The following is a 15,232-nucleotide window of genomic DNA, read 5'->3' as shown; positions in this document are numbered from 1 at the left end:
AGTTTAAGGTAAATCACTCTATAAGCCTCATACTGAATTAAGGTTGAAAATTAAGATAATGTGACTGTCCTATGAGAAGAAATGCATACCTTGTCCTGTGCATTCCAATATGAGAAACTTCTCCTTTTACAAGAACTCCAGTTATCATGGGCTGTTGCTTGTGCTCCATGATGATCCAGCAGAGTGTGATGTGAATTACAGGCGGTTGAAAGTACTGTGATGTTGTAGTTTTTTTTTCAGATGGCCTAGCAACTCCTATGTGTGTTTTTGTTTTTAATTCCAGAGAAGCAGCTGGAAAGCTTAAACAGCTACAAGGTATCACCAAGTTCACCAAACAGTTTGGACGGAGCAGACTTGTCCTCCATTGATGCCATGATGTCAGCAGTGATGAATGTGGGGAAGATTGCTGAAAACGGTGGGAGCTCTCAAAATGTCAAATCCCCCTCGAAGTCTCCTGCACCAAATCGAATTGGCAGGAGGAACCAGGTATGTAAACCCAAATGCAGGGAGGGCAAAGGGGAGACAAGCAGCTGCATGGGAAGTGATAAGACATAATTATGTTTCTTTGATTGTTTTGCCTTTTTTTCCCCCTCAGTGGGTATTTCTTGCCTCCACCATTGCTTCTCTGCGTATGTTTTCTGGTGGCTCTCCAGAACATAACTTTAGAAAACTGGGAATCAAAGGGGACTGCTTGCTTGGATTCACACATAAAAGATTTGAGCATGAGCTCCAATGTCATCCAGTGGTGAGCTTGTGTAAGCAGATCCCACTAGCAGTGGCAAAGCCGCCTAAGAATTGCTGCTTCTTCCCTGCTGCATCCTTTTCTCTAGGCTCTTGCATTCACCTAATCTGTTGGGGGACCAGTTCATTTCATGAAACTAGGAGAAGACATATAGCCCAGAGAGGAGCAGAGTGATGTGGCAGGGAGGCTTGGCTCAGCCATCATGAAGGGCCCCTCATGAAGTGTGTGGCTGTCACCAGGGAAGATCCAAGTGACAAGGTTAAAGGTGGTGCTAGAATGAAACATCTATCAGGACACTCAGTTCACACGTGTAGTATAAGGTGTCCTTACCTCATTGTTAATAAAACTATGAAGAGCTATTGCAGAATGCTTTGTACAAATCCTGCAGAGCAAATATATGTAGCTTTTACCACTTTTTTTCCATTTACCAGTTGATGGCACCAGTTGATAGCAATATTGATCTAAACAAGTGAAAGGAGAGAGTTGTCTCAGTTAAAGCTATGATTGTTTATATCCACATTTTTCTCTTGCTGGACCAAGCCCTACTCATGAAGGTGCTGCAGAACATCAAGAAATACCCCAAATCTCTGTGTCCATTTGACTTCAGAGCTTGTGGTGAAGCATGGAGAATTTGTAAATGAATCAAGATGTAACAGGGACCAGAAGGGTTGAGAGGCATGACTCATGTGATGTTTCTATAGTAGTTTATTAATAGCTCGCCAAGTAGCTGCCCAGTTGACAGATTTATGACTTGTCTTGAATTTTTTTGCTTGAAAGGAGTTGAAAGCCATTAACTGTAAATGAACATTCTTAAATGAAGAGTCTGGGCAGTATATGGGCAACTGTATTCATGGGATTGTATTGTCTAGCACCTGGCTTTAAGGTTTATTTGCAGTGTTCCCACATAGGGGCTGCCCTGGTTCCTTGATTTCATCATGTGAAGTGAGGCACTGGAGTTCAGACTAGTCTCAGTGGCAGTGCAATTACACAGCTGTCCACCGGTACACCATGTGGTTTGGCTTCAGGGAAGTTTATTAGCGTTAGTGACCTTTATTCCACCTGATATTTCAGTGGGCATCGAATCAAAGGAAGCTCGAGAGTAAATGTGACAGGATTAAGAGGGATTCTTACAGCATAAAAATAAACAAATACATTTAAAACATAGTAAATAGCCTATTTGTTTTTAGGCTGAAAGATCATTATCACCAGAGGGGCAAATGGCTACATTACTGAGAAAATAGAAGTGAGATGTGAAATATTAAGTGGGTATCAGTCTGGTTAGCAACCTCTAATACAGCAAATTTCCACTTTCAGCATAGCAGAATGAAAGCACTGAATTGTTTCAGTGTGTAGCAGCGCAGAGATCTCAGATTCTGGTCAGAATGTACCCCTTATTAAAATTTCAAGGATAATAACAGTTAGCTAGTTTTCTGGGTCTGACTGCTGTTTCCCATGAGTTGGCAGTGAAACATTCTGCCCTGAACCTTTGTCCCAAAGGCTATGGTTCCCTTTATAATGCTGACTTTATCTTGGCTCTAGTCTACCCATAGTCTAATAAACATGATCTGACATCAAGCAGCATCCATTTTAACTTCTCATTTGCTTTGCTCTTGAAGAAAATAAAAAGTGTAACAAAAGTGTTTCTGTGAGCTGGAGAAAAACAAATAGGCTTAATGCACAACTCCAAAAATATTTGACATCAGCTGAATGCAGAACAGTTGTGCCAGGTTGACTTACTAAAGGGAGAGTAGCTAGCAAATTTGCTGCTAATTTTATCTTTCAGTTCAGGAAGTGTGTTTTCAGCAACCTGGGTCTTGTGGGGTAGCTGAGTGCTATGTTTTAAATTTGTGAGTGGGGAGTGCTTTTACGGTAGAGATGCTAATATTTTTTGGTCTGGATTGGGTCATTCAACAGCATTCCTGTTGTAGCTACCCTGGATGTGCTTGAGCTGTGTTATGGTATGCAGCACGTACCCTGTGTGACCACGGGAGAAAGTTTGGGTTTTAGTTAATAATAAACCTGAGATTCAATTTAATCAGCTCAGGCTGAGCTATAGTGTGTTTCTGATCTTTGCTTCAAGGTGAACCAGCAATTACTCTATCTTCTGTTAATTTGCTGATTTGAAGAGCAGGCAGTCTGGAAAGCAGGTTTTGAAACAATGAAGTGCATCATGTAGAACTGCAGCACATTTAAGGGGTGGGGGGGGGGGGGTGTGGAAGGGGGAAAGTAGTAGGTTGATAATTTCACAGAAATACCCTGGGGATTAAATACCATCTAAACTGTCAGCACAGCTGTAGGGATTTTCCTCACAGCACAGTGTGTTTGTTCTCTGTCCTGAGCCAACTTTAACAGGGTTGCGGTATAATTGGAGCTGAACATTACTCCACAGACAGGTTGCATATAGTAAAATTAAAGTTGTGTAAGTAGGATGGAATGACCGTGTGCGATTACATGTTCATATATAAAAGTGGAGAGGACACTGGGATAATGCATTTTAATTTTCTTGAGGTGTCCGGACTTCATAATGGCAGCCTTTCTTGCTTGCTTTCTAATGTTTTGCACTAATAGTACGTTAGGCTTTGGCCTGTGTGCGTGGCCTACAGTGATTACCTTTAGGATGGAGAGCCCTGAAATACAGTTAGAAAAAGATGTACAAGAGAAACAGTAAGTAAGAGTGAGAGAACCTAATCGGTGCAGTCCTGATCCTTTTGGAAGTGAAGTCACAAGTTTTGTTTACTTCAGGCAAAATGGAAAAATAACTTTTAATCCACATCTACGTGTCACTGAAGTTAATAGGAAATTATCATGGCCCTATTTTTGAAAAAACAGTGTTAGATTTTAATAGGGTACTCTCCAGAATGGTTCCCTAAATCATATAGGAGGGGACATTGCTTTATTGAGATTTAAAAAACCCTTTCTCTAACACTGTGTCAGCATCTTCCCTCCTAACATGCTAGAGAATTTGTCACAGAGACTTGGGTTAGTCATTCTCAGTGTTCTCCACAAATGCTTGTGTCTGATAATCTGGAAATGATTGCTTCAGAGTTGATGACTTTTGGGATGGCGATGGGGGAAAAGAGTTGTGTGGAGAAAGGAAATGCACACATACACTCATACTCATCAACTCACTCCCAACTAAAGAGCTACCGAGGGTGGGTTTTCTTTTTTTGCTTGTTTTCAATGGTTTTACTAATGACATCTAAAATAGCCAGCAAAGAGGTTCAGTAGAACATGTTCTTTTGGCATAAATATTGTACTTTGCCATCAGTCATGCAGAGATGGTTACCTGTAGGTAGCAGAGAGTGGATCTACATAGCTGGGAAAGATTTGCATTGTTCTACAGAAAACGGTGGTTTAATTTTCAGTGCCAGACCATCTTCCTTTTAATATACAGGCGTTGGTGCAGAAGCCACACCTGGGCTTCTCGGTGAGATGGTGAAAATACCCTTTATGTCATGTAGTAGCCATCCTCGTAGACAATTCAGGCAAATGCCTTTGGTTCCTGCGAGAGTGCCATTTTCATCCTTGGCTGAATGAGTGGCAACTTTGCTCAGTGTCTCAAGGGCATACTTAAATCAGGCTGAGTTCTCCGGTCGGCTTCATTGTTTGTACTCGTGGTTTGACCGTGGTTACTCCTGATTCTCACCTGGGAGGAGAAGAACCGGGTTCATAATGTGTTCTTCTTGAGTCACGTACACTCCTGCACTGTCACCTCTTTCTTGCTATGATCTCATCAGATCTTGCAAGCTTCAGAAGGGTTGGGCCTGGCCGGTGTGCCCGGATGGGATGCTTGCAGGAGAAACACAGGATGCTAAGGGAAATGGTGCTGGTGATTCAGTAAATGCCACTCTTCCTTCTGAGTCAGCCACGGAGCAGAACATACAGCCCCTAGAAAAGGGCACTAAGATAGTGCCTTGCCATTGAGATGGGGCAGAAAACCTGAAGTCCTGATGACTTGTGCTTATTAAAGATCTTTTGGGAAGATTCGTGGCGTTTGCCCACATACTCTGGCAGTGTTCCAGGAATTACTTTCTGCTCACCTAAATTCCTCCTGGCAGTTGGAGCTGATTGTAATAATTGCCTTCACTTCCTGTCCTAAACTGCTACTGCTGAGTATCTGTGTGCTGTTAAAACAGCTGCTGTACTTCTGTGGCAGTGGAAATGACCCCCATTTATAAATTCAGAAGTTTCTGAAACTTCCCTGAGGGATCTATCAGGATGATAAATATATACATGCGAGTTGTTCTGTTAGCAGTGGCCTTTTGTACTTAGGATGGATAATATTTTTTCCATCCCCAGCAGTAACAGCTTTTGAGTTCTTTTATATAGATACTCCTTCTGATTGTTTTGTTTTGTTTTGTTCACAGGAAACAAAAGAAGAGAAGTCTTCCTATACCTGTCCTCTGTGTGAAAAGATTTGCACTACACAGCACCAGCTAACTATGCACATTCGTCAGGTACGCAGAGTACTAGCTCTTGATTTCTTAGTTTTATTAAGAGTGTCTGCTTTACCAGTGTGCATTTTACAGTGGTGGAAAACAATTCCATGTGCAAACCAGAAATTGTTTTGCTTTTATTTTAGCCTACCCCTTGTTTTCTCTTTAAAAATAAACCCCATAAACCCAACCCCAAGGTGGGTAATTTTCTTCCCTTCCTTCCCAACACTCCCCCTCACAGTGGCTCAAACAAGGATGTATGTCCTGTTCTGCATAGCTTAAGGTATCCTGAGGATCTGAAAAACCACTTCCATCATGAGGCATAAGTCTTGTTTTGTTATCCTGTTTGACTACAGATCTCTTTACTGGTCATGCAAATTAAGAAGCAGGAAGACAATTTTTAAACCATCTCAGTGTAGAAGAGCCTCTCAGTCCTTTGCAGGGTGTAGCAATTAAAAATACAGTTTTTTAATGGATGATGCACTTTTTTGTCAGCTACAGGCCTCTTCTTGCTCTTCTTGAAATATATGCATACTTTATAAGGATGTTTGGCCTTTTCTATGTCAGAAGGCTCTGCTTTGGATGCTAAAGTTGTAGTTCACCACTGTGAGTCCACTAGATACGTATTACTTCAGTTTTCCCTCCTGTACTGCAACTGTTACTTAATTTTTTTTTTCTTACTCTCCTGATGGGGTTTTTTTGGTATGTGAAGAAATCTTCAAGTCTCTGAATGCAAGTAAGAAAGAGTGGTACATATACACAGTAGCTAATGGCCATACTTTGGCCCTGTAATGCATTCCTATGGCCATAGAAGTCTGCATGTGCACTCAGAAGCAGTTTATTTCTCTTTTCTTGCTACACAGTCAGTTTGAAATTAGTATCTTTACAGAGTATTTGGTTTTAAGTGTCTTTCTTCTCCCGTGAAGTTTGTAATTATAAGCTCTTTCTGTTTTCCCCCAAAACTCACCCAGCCCCAGCCCCAAAACACTGCACAGCTTAAAGTATCCCAAGGTACCATTGTGTGATGGGTTGTTCCTGAGTCCTTTTCTATCCTCTTCCTCTTCTGCTGCATACCCAGCAGAAAGGCTGCATGTGGCAGGCATTGCAGCCTGTATGAAACAGCTACTTGTGCTGGTGCATTAAGGGGTTAAAAATGAAGGGTGGGGGTGGAGTTGAGGGGGGAGGGCTTCGAGGGGGAGGTATATACAGGGCACACCTTAATATAAGGTATTGTGCCGAGTGGCTCTTAAGATATTTATAGTTGTCGATAATACTTTACTGGCACTTCAGAAGGGGCATTCAATGAAAAAAAATCATTGCTTTCTCTAGCATAACACTGACACTGGAGGGACAGACCATTCCTGCAGCATCTGTGGAAAGTCTCTGAGCTCAGCGAGCTCCCTTGATCGCCACATGCTGGTGCACTCAGGTGAAAGGCCTTACAAATGTTCAGTATGTGGACAGTCCTTCACCACCAATGGAAACATGCACAGGTGAGTGCTGATCGTAACCCAGGAGTTTGGAAAGAGTTACAGGATAGGGGGCTGTTTTGTTTCCTTGGAAGGACTTGCAAGCTGACTAAAGACACTTACTTGGGCAGAAAATGCGGACTATCTGTGATCTACAAGTATGGTATGACACAAACATACTACAACTACTAGGATGCTTAAGGCAGGAAGTCAGAATTGAGAAAAATCTTCTAGCTCTCTTCACGTATTACCAAGAGTTGTTATGGATATCTAGAAGTATTGCTTTTTTGGTTTTATTAGTAGTAGTATTATTATTTTGACAAATGGGATGGATTTTTCTCAGAGGACAAAAACATATAGCCAAGCTGTATAGGAGCTTCTAATTTTATAACTTCAGAGTCATGCAATGCAAGCGGTTGTATCGGAACAGCTGTGAAGGTGTTGTATGTTTTATAGTTAGGGATCCAAGTGCCATCATGAGGATGCCTCTTCAGAATAATTGATCGTGTTTTTAAATACGTACATCAGTATTTACTTGTACTTGCTTGTACTATAGACAACTTACTGTGCTATAGATCTGGGAAATTCTCTGTAACCCAAGTTGCCAAACATATTTCCTGTAGTATCTTTCATAGGGATGTAGCAATATGTACAGTTGTCAACTGTTGAAACAAAATGTTAAATCACATGGATATTCCTTCCCCTCTCTCATTCCCCGATTCAGTATTCGTTTATTTGCATGGGTGGAACACCTTAGAGCTGATTAAGACTTCGTGAATTCCCACATAGCTTTAGTCCCCATATCAAAGAGTTTACAACCTACAAAGAAACTGCAAGACAGGTGGGGGAAAGGAATATAGCTTACAAGCAAAATGACAAGAGTGATGGTTATAGACTGGTTCTGTGTGGGAGGGAAGAAATCTTGTTTCCTTGATTATTCCCAGTCATTTTCCAAGCAGTGTGCTATAGGTGGAATGAAAGGGGTGATTTTGGTGACAATAGGAAAGACTGTCACACAGAGGAAACAACAGCTGCTCGCAGCTTTACCTTTTCTATATTGTATTACATGAAAACAGAGGAGAAACAGGAAGGAATGCAGTTTTGTAATTCCATATTTATTTAACTTACACTTGATTGGAATTGGGGAGAGTTGGATAGAGACATAAAATGAGGAGGGAAAGACACAAAGATGTTCAGAGGAGATACTGGCCTTGGGCGTTGAATAAATCACACATCTGACTCATCTGACCAGAGGTGTTGGGAGCCACATGTTTGCCAGACTGGGTCATTACTCTGTCTGCCCTGAGGAAGGCAGGGCGACTGCTGAGTTGCAGCTGATGGCACTGTCAGCATCCAAGGGTGAATTCCAGTGCTGGGACTCAGGGGTGGTCAAAAACTTGTGTCCAGGTCCTCAGACCAGGCTGTCTGCTGAAAGACTGCTTGTAGGGTTTGTTTGACTTTTTGCTCACTAGGCATATCCTCATCCTCTCCCAGAAGCAGGAAAGGGAGGCTTCCCCTGAGACTCGACTCCAGGGCTATGAGATGTTGATGTAGTCACCTTTGCTTATACAGGTTTCCGTGTATAGCAACTCTTACTATGCTTTAGTAACACATTTGCGAGAATTGCCAGACTCAGTGACTTGCCCAAAAGAAGTAAGTACAGAGCAGAACCTTCTGATGAGAAGATTGGTTTTTAATTTTTTCTTTTAACGAGATGTTGCTTGAAGTGACCAGAATGGAGTGCTGTATTTACTGAGTGCACTAAGAAGGACCTAAGTTCATGCAAGGAAAATCTTCCTATTAAAAGTTCTTTCCATCTGATAGGTTCCTGTCTGCTCTGTAAAACTCCTTGTGTAGGCCTGCATCGCAGCAACTCGGCGGGATATTGGAGAAACCTGTTACTGAGCTTGGTGGCACTGCAGCAAGTGACCCCACACCTGTGACAGGCAAGATGCTGAGCACACTGAAACAGGCTAGTTTTGCTAAAGGAGGGTTGTGGTTGGCAGGACTATGCCACCAACTTTCTGCAGTGAATAACCTTGCTGCTATAGCAGACTATAATAGTGAAGCCTGTTGCTGAAGTAGAAAGCATGAATGTGCAAATAGGCAGATGAGGATAAATGCAAAGTGAAATGAAATTTGTTATCTGGTGCTCTGACACACTCACAAGGAAGATGTTCATTTTACCCACCAGGTACCTCCTTCCGAAACAGGTATTTCTAGTCTAAGATGGCGTGAAGTAAATTCTTTCATAGGCATCTCAAACTTAGCTGCAGCATCAGGTCCAATGGCCTGCTGGTGCTGTGGCTGAATGTCTCTCACATCACATTCAAAACTGCTTCTGCCTCAGGATCCCAGAGCAAGGACCTGCTTGCCAGGTCCTGCCTTGTGTGCAGCTCTGCAGGCCTTGCTTTTGGTGGTGCTGTGCCTGTTCTGCGCCAGCTGAATGATAATACAAGTCCATCGTTCTCTGCTTTTGTGCACAGTTCCTTTATTGTTCACTATTTTTGTGCTACAGTATCTAAATAGTGACAGTTTTATGCCCAACACAGCAAAGAATCAGATTTCTAATGTGCCTCTGGTAGCCAGCATGGTGGTATCCCTGGAGCGTCACACAGAGGAACGTGGGATCAGAGAGAGAAGTTGTAGGCTTAGCAGAAAGTTGTGAATGTGTTGCTAAAGAATCAACATAGCTTGTGAAGGTCCTGCAGGAGCCTCCCCAAGTGTTATTGCATTTATATCAAATAAGCTTGGTGCATGAGAGAGGAGAGAGGGAGAAGTTAGTCTGCCAGTATCTGAACAGGGGGGAAAGAAATGTATAGACACATACTACGTACATCGTCTCTTCTCTTTCTCCACTCTGCCTTGTTCTGGCTCTTATTTAACTGTATACTTTTTTGTTTAATCCAGACTTTTAAAAGACCTTTTAGGGGAAAAAGTCCAACAAAATGGTTTTGTCAAGGGAAATATTGTGCCATAGGAGTTCTTATTACTGTTCCGGCAGAGGATGAAATTTCTGATCTGTTTTTCCACCTCATAGCAGCCAGGTTATTAGACATTCAGCTGAGCAGAGGAGGGAAGGAGTTTTGGTTGCTTTTTTTGGGTTAGAAAATATCAGTGTTGTTATACTCTCAAGTGCCCATCTTCTCCTTAGAAAGTTGTTTTTCCTCTCCTCACTTAATAAAGTGAAGGGAGGAAAAGACCCTCCAGAGCTCTTATTTGCTGTCCTTTTGCATGTGGGCAAAACTTTTTTGCAATAGCCAAACATTTTGTGGAGTGGGAATACTCTTTTCTGTCCATCTCTTCTCTGGGTAAGTCTCACTGTGTTAGGATGTTGCATGTACTCTTTACCTGTTAAATTGATGCTGCCCTTCCTGGCTCCCACAATACATGCAACACTTAATTTGTAAATGAGTCATAGCCTCTCACATAAAGTCCAGTTTCTTTTTGTTGTGCTCCTTGGCTCCTTGTCAACAAGTCAAGTTGAATGGGCACAGCACACAGGGGTGGACGGGGATGGTTCTCTTGTGCAGCACCAGTCAGAAAAAGAGGTTAAAACCTGCTTCCTTTTCTGAGCAGGATGACTCTTGGCCAGGATTTTCAACAGGGAACCGTGAGCCCTGGGCATCTCAGAAAACTCTCTTACATCTGCCAGACTGCTCAGGAGTGGCCTGAGCCTCCTGTGGGGACAGTTGTTGTTGGAGAGAGCAAAGGTCTCTGGAGAGTGCTCAATGTCCAACGCAAAAAGCTAATTTTCTCATTCTTCCAAACGTACCGTCAAGCTGACTGCCTCTGTATCAGTGCTGCTCCTGCTGTTTGGGGAGGGTTGTTGCAATCTTGTACAATAACTGGGAGATCTGTCAGTGTCTGGTATCAGGAACAGGAATTGCTGTGGAGGAAGAGTGCTGGAGGCAGTGCTGAGTTTTTTACAGAGATTTCTTTTTGACCAGTAGTGGAAAGAGGAAGTCTTCCTGGAAATAACAAGCCTTCTAGCATCAGGGACTGATCTGGGGGTTTGAGGGGTTGTTTTCTTGGTTCTTTTTAGGAATTTGGAGGAAGGAGTTAGATCACAGTAATTTTGAGTTCAAAATTAGTGTAATTGAAATGGCATTACAATGATCAGTACAGCAGAAAATCTGCATTAGGATATGCTAATCCTCACACTTTGACGCTAGAGACACAGACACTACAGCTTTCTCTTCATCACAGTAAATTAAAGTTGAATATTCTCAGATCTCCAGCAGGAGCATAAACTATATGGAAGGAGGGTGGTATGTGTGTTCTGTAGCTCTGAAAAAGCTGGGAATTTCCAAAGTAGTGTCTCCAATCAATAGATTGCAATTACTAAAGGCTTTCCATCTGTACTGTCACGGTAGCTCCCTAAGGAGTTTATCTGTGAGTAGTGCCAACTCTGAGAAGCCCTTTTCAGTCTAGACTCTGCCACCAAATAGGAGGTTGCAAGCTCTTATTCTGTCTCCATCACTGCATCTCCCCAAAACACAGACAGAGGAGTTAGGCTGCTGCTGTGGGTTTTAGTGGTGGTGGTGGTTTGTAAGCTTTAGCAAGGGACCTTGAGGTAGAGAAAAGACTTTGCTTGACTTACCATGTTGCATTCCAGTGGAACATGCATCAGGCTTCAGGGGAAAGGGCGATGCCTCCTCTTGGTCCAAAACGGTTTCCTTTGGGGGTGGGAGACATTGCCAACAGCCCCTTTTCCATTTTTGTGACTGAGGATGGTCTGTGCCTATTACTTTAAAATAATATATTCCTCCCTGCCAAAGACATGCTCTCCATGCAACTTGAAAATGTTAACAGGATATAAATGCCAGAAGGGAGGTGAGAAATGACCTTCCTGCCAGTTTCCAGTGGGTAGCTATTAAAGGCTCTGTGGCAAGACTGAAAAGGCTAAAGGGATAATATATGTATTTCAGCCACAGCTTCCCCAGTTTGGTAAACGAAGGTGCAGTGTCCATGGCTGATGCACCAGGCTGTCCATATTAGTGTGGCAATGCAAATTAACTGAAGTGTTTCTTATGAAACCAAAACATCACAGGTATCTAGCTCCTTTCTCTCCTTCCACTTCCTACTCCATACCTAGCAAAATTCTTCATAATGGCTTTTTATTTACATCCTGGTTAGGTACTTGTAGGCTGTTTATGCACCATCTCAGGAACAGGTCTCAAAGTTTGGGGATTTTTTTTTTTTGGCACATGCAAAACACCACATGTAACAACCACATGCAGAAGTCTTTGAAACTCAAATTGGAAGATCTGGATCGCAGAAGCTATGCTTTGAAGCATGCTTACAAAGGGTCCTATCAAAGAAGGTATTTCTTCTTTTAATTAAGAAGGCACTTTCATTCTCAATCTTATTTTCAGTGCTAGATAATTTTCCCAAACTTCTCTTTTTAATGTGCTGTGGAGAGACAAACAGCTGGTTTTGTTATCAGGGCATGGTAGTATTCTGATGTTCAAATTAAGTCTTTTTTAAACAACGTATTGTGTGCGTGTATGTTGCTGAATGAGTGTTTTTGAGAAAGATAGAAAATGCACATGCTGGAGGATAACCTGTGACTTTTGGTGTTTTAGCCAGCCATCTTCACTGGCAAATGAAGAGTGTATGCATGGTGAAGATTGTAACGTACTGGTTGGAAGATGGGTGTTGGATCCTGATAAAGGCATAGGGGTTGAGATGCATACACTTTAACGATTTCCCTGCTCTCTTTAACATGGTTCTGTGTCTTGTGGGCAGGCATGCGTACAGGCTGCCTGTGACTTTGCAAATATCCAATAGGTGGAGTGTCCTCAAGATCTGGCTGAATCCATCCTCTCCCTGCATTCCACCTGTGAATTGCTCCTGTGTTATTTATGGCATTGGACTGCTTCCAGTATGTTGTGTGTGCTTTGTGGGGTGCAGTGCAGTAACAATGCCCAGCCTCTTAAGTACAAATAGGATCTCTGCAGTCTAACACGTGCAGTCTGGCATTTGCTTAAGATGGGAGTTTTTGGAGACAGAGCATGGCCAAATGTCATGATGAGCTTTGTTTTTTCCAGAAGAAGAAAGGAGCTGCCTTATTACAACATGGTTTGGTTTCTGGTGGTTTACAAAGATGACCAAGTAGAAATTTGGTGTTAAACATTGGGCAGCTTTGAAAAACTGAACATACAAGATCTTGAAACTAAAAACAAATAGCCGAGGAAGTTGCCATGCTGAAAATGGTTGACACTTCACGTGTGTGTAAAGGCCCTCTCTTATTGTCTTGCACAATACAAATGTCTCTTTGGTCATCTCCTAAGGAGCTTTTATTTTAATGTAGCAATTGGTAGTCAGTGCTCTTAAATATGAAGAAGCAGGCTGTATTACAGGCTTTGAAATCCATTCCTTATACGTGGGGGATGATTTAACCACTGTCAGCATGCTAGTGAAAGATAAGCTTCAGCAAATGCAAGTGCCCTAATTCTTCAGCAGGGATAATGAATGCAAAGGACTAATTTCTGCTTCTAGTAATTGATGACTGTAGGACACAGGTGAGATGTGGTAGCTGTTTTGGTTTTCTTTGCAATTAAAAGGTGTTTGTTAGATTTTTCGCTAATACATTTTGTAAATAAGGATGGACAAACAGGTGGAGGGAAGTTTTTTTGGTGTCTCTCCTGTCAACAGATATATCCTGAGTAAATGTTTGGTATTCTGCTGGGATCCCCATGTTTTGAAGAAGGAAGGAAGAAAGGAAAGAAGGAAGAAAGGAAGAAAGAAAGGAGAAAGGGGAGGGAAGGAAGGAAGGAAGGAAGGAAGGAGGAAGAAAGGAAGGAAGAAAGGAAGGAAGAAAGGAGAAAGGGGAAGGAAGGGGAGGGGAGGAAAGGAAAGGAAAGGAAAGGAAAGGAAAGGAAAGGAAAGGAAAGGAAAGGAAAGGAAAGGAAAGGAAAGGAAAGGAAAGGAAAGGAAAGGAAAGGAAAGGAAAGGAAAGGAAAGGAAAGGAAAGGAAAGGAAAGGAAAGGAAAGGAAAGGGAAGGGAAGGGGAAAGGAAAGGAAAGGAAAGGAAAGGAAAGGAAAGGAAAGGAAAGGAAAGGAAAGGAAAGGAAAGGAAAGGGAAGGGAAGGGAAGGGGAAAGGGAAGGGAAGGGAAGGGAAGGGGAAAGGGAAGGGGAAAGGAAAGGGAAGGGAAGGGAAGGGAAGGGAAGGGAAGGGAAGGGAAGGGAAGGGAAGGGAAGGGAAGGGAAGGGAAGGGAAGGGAAGGGAAGGGAAGGGAAGGGAAGGGAAGGGAAGGGAAGGGAAGGGGAAAGGAAAGGAAAGGAAGGGGAAGGAAAGGGGAAAGGAAAGGGGAAAGGAAAGGGGGAAGGAAAGGGGAAAGGAAAGGAAAGGGGAAGGGAAAGGAAAGGGGAAGGGAAAGGAAAGGGGAAGGGAAAGGGAAGGAAAGGGGAAAGGGAAGGAAAGGAAAGGAAAGGGGAAAGGAAAGGGGAAAGGAAAGGGGAAAGGAAAGGGGAAAGGAAAGGGGAAAGGAAAGGGGAAAGGAAAGGGGAAAGGAAGGGAAGGGAAGGGAAGGGAAAGGAGAAAAGAAGGGAAGGGAAAGGAGAAAGGAAGGGAAGGGAAAGGAGAAAGGAAGGGAAAGGAGAAAGGAAGGGAAAGGAAGGGAAAGGAAGGGAAAGGAAGGGAAAGGAGAAAGGAAGGGAAAGGAGAAAGGAAGGGAAAGGAAAGGAGAAAGGAAGGGAAAGGAAAGGAGAAAGGAAGGGAAAGGAAAGGAGAAAGGAAGGGAAAGGAAAGGAGAAAGGAAGGGAAAGGAAAGGAGGAAGGAAGGGAAAGGAAAGGAGGAAGGAAGGGAAAGGAAAGGAGGAAGGAAGGGAAAGGAAAGGAGAAAGGAAGGGAGAGGAAGGGAAAGGAAGGAAGGGAGAGGAAGGAAGGAAAGAAGAAAAGAAAGGAAGGGAAAGAAAGGGAAAGAAGAAGGAAGGAAGAAAGGAAGGAAGAAAGGAAGGAAAAGGAAGGAAGAAAGAAAGGAAGAAAGGGAAAGAAAGAAAGGGGAAAAAAGAAAGGGGAAGAAAGGGAAATAAAGGAAATAAAGAAGTGCTTTTCAACAACAGTATAGCAGTAAGAGTCTGTATCTCTGCGTCTTTGATGAGAATTAGAAGACTACAGTATTTTTAATGGTCCCAGGCAGAAACTTTTGTCTGTCTCACTGTTGCTGAGTAGGTTGGTCATCTTTTGTAAAGACTTTATATAAACTTTTATTTAATTAAGATGATGCATAAATAGGGTGCTCCAAAAAACCCTTCCATAGATATCTTCAGCTGTAAGAGACTCTGAAGGAGCTCCTGTGCCACAGTACCTCTGTAAGCCATCAGAGCTGAAAGGTGATGCCATGATTTTAGACGTGTTACCTGCTGCTTGTAGCCTTGGACAGCATCCCCCTTCAGTTATCATTAAAGAACAGCAAAGGAAGTTAACACAAAAACACGAATGCTGAGATCTGATTAGAATCAAGTGAAGCAAGGAAGTGCAGAGTTAAGATTTATACGCAGACCTTAATTAGCTCCATTGTTCTTGAGAACTGAAGTGTACACAATGAGGAACATTATACTTGCATCTCCAGAGCTC

The 15,232-nt window shown here is 42.6% G+C and overlaps 1 protein-coding gene across 7 annotated transcripts in view; it reads left to right on the top strand.

Moving 5' to 3' along the window:
- Window positions 1-15,232, top strand: part of RREB1 (ras responsive element binding protein 1) — a 127,393-nt gene that overhangs the window by 58,446 nt on the left and 53,715 nt on the right. For all 7 annotated transcript variants that reach the window (XM_074872359.1, XM_074872391.1, XM_074872362.1 and 4 more), the window contains 3 exons: window positions 284-486; window positions 5,110-5,199; window positions 6,508-6,671. In XM_074872359.1, coding sequence (XP_074728460.1) covers window positions 284-486; window positions 5,110-5,199; window positions 6,508-6,671 — 457 coding nt within the window. The remainder of the gene's footprint in view (window positions 1-283; window positions 487-5,109; window positions 5,200-6,507; window positions 6,672-15,232) is intronic.

The sequence above is a fragment of the Strix uralensis genome, chromosome 1 (genome assembly GCF_047716275.1).
Source record: "Strix uralensis isolate ZFMK-TIS-50842 chromosome 1, bStrUra1, whole genome shotgun sequence".
NCBI lineage: Eukaryota > Metazoa > Chordata > Aves > Strigiformes > Strigidae > Strix > Strix uralensis.
This window is presented reverse-complemented; position numbering and strand designations above follow the sequence as displayed.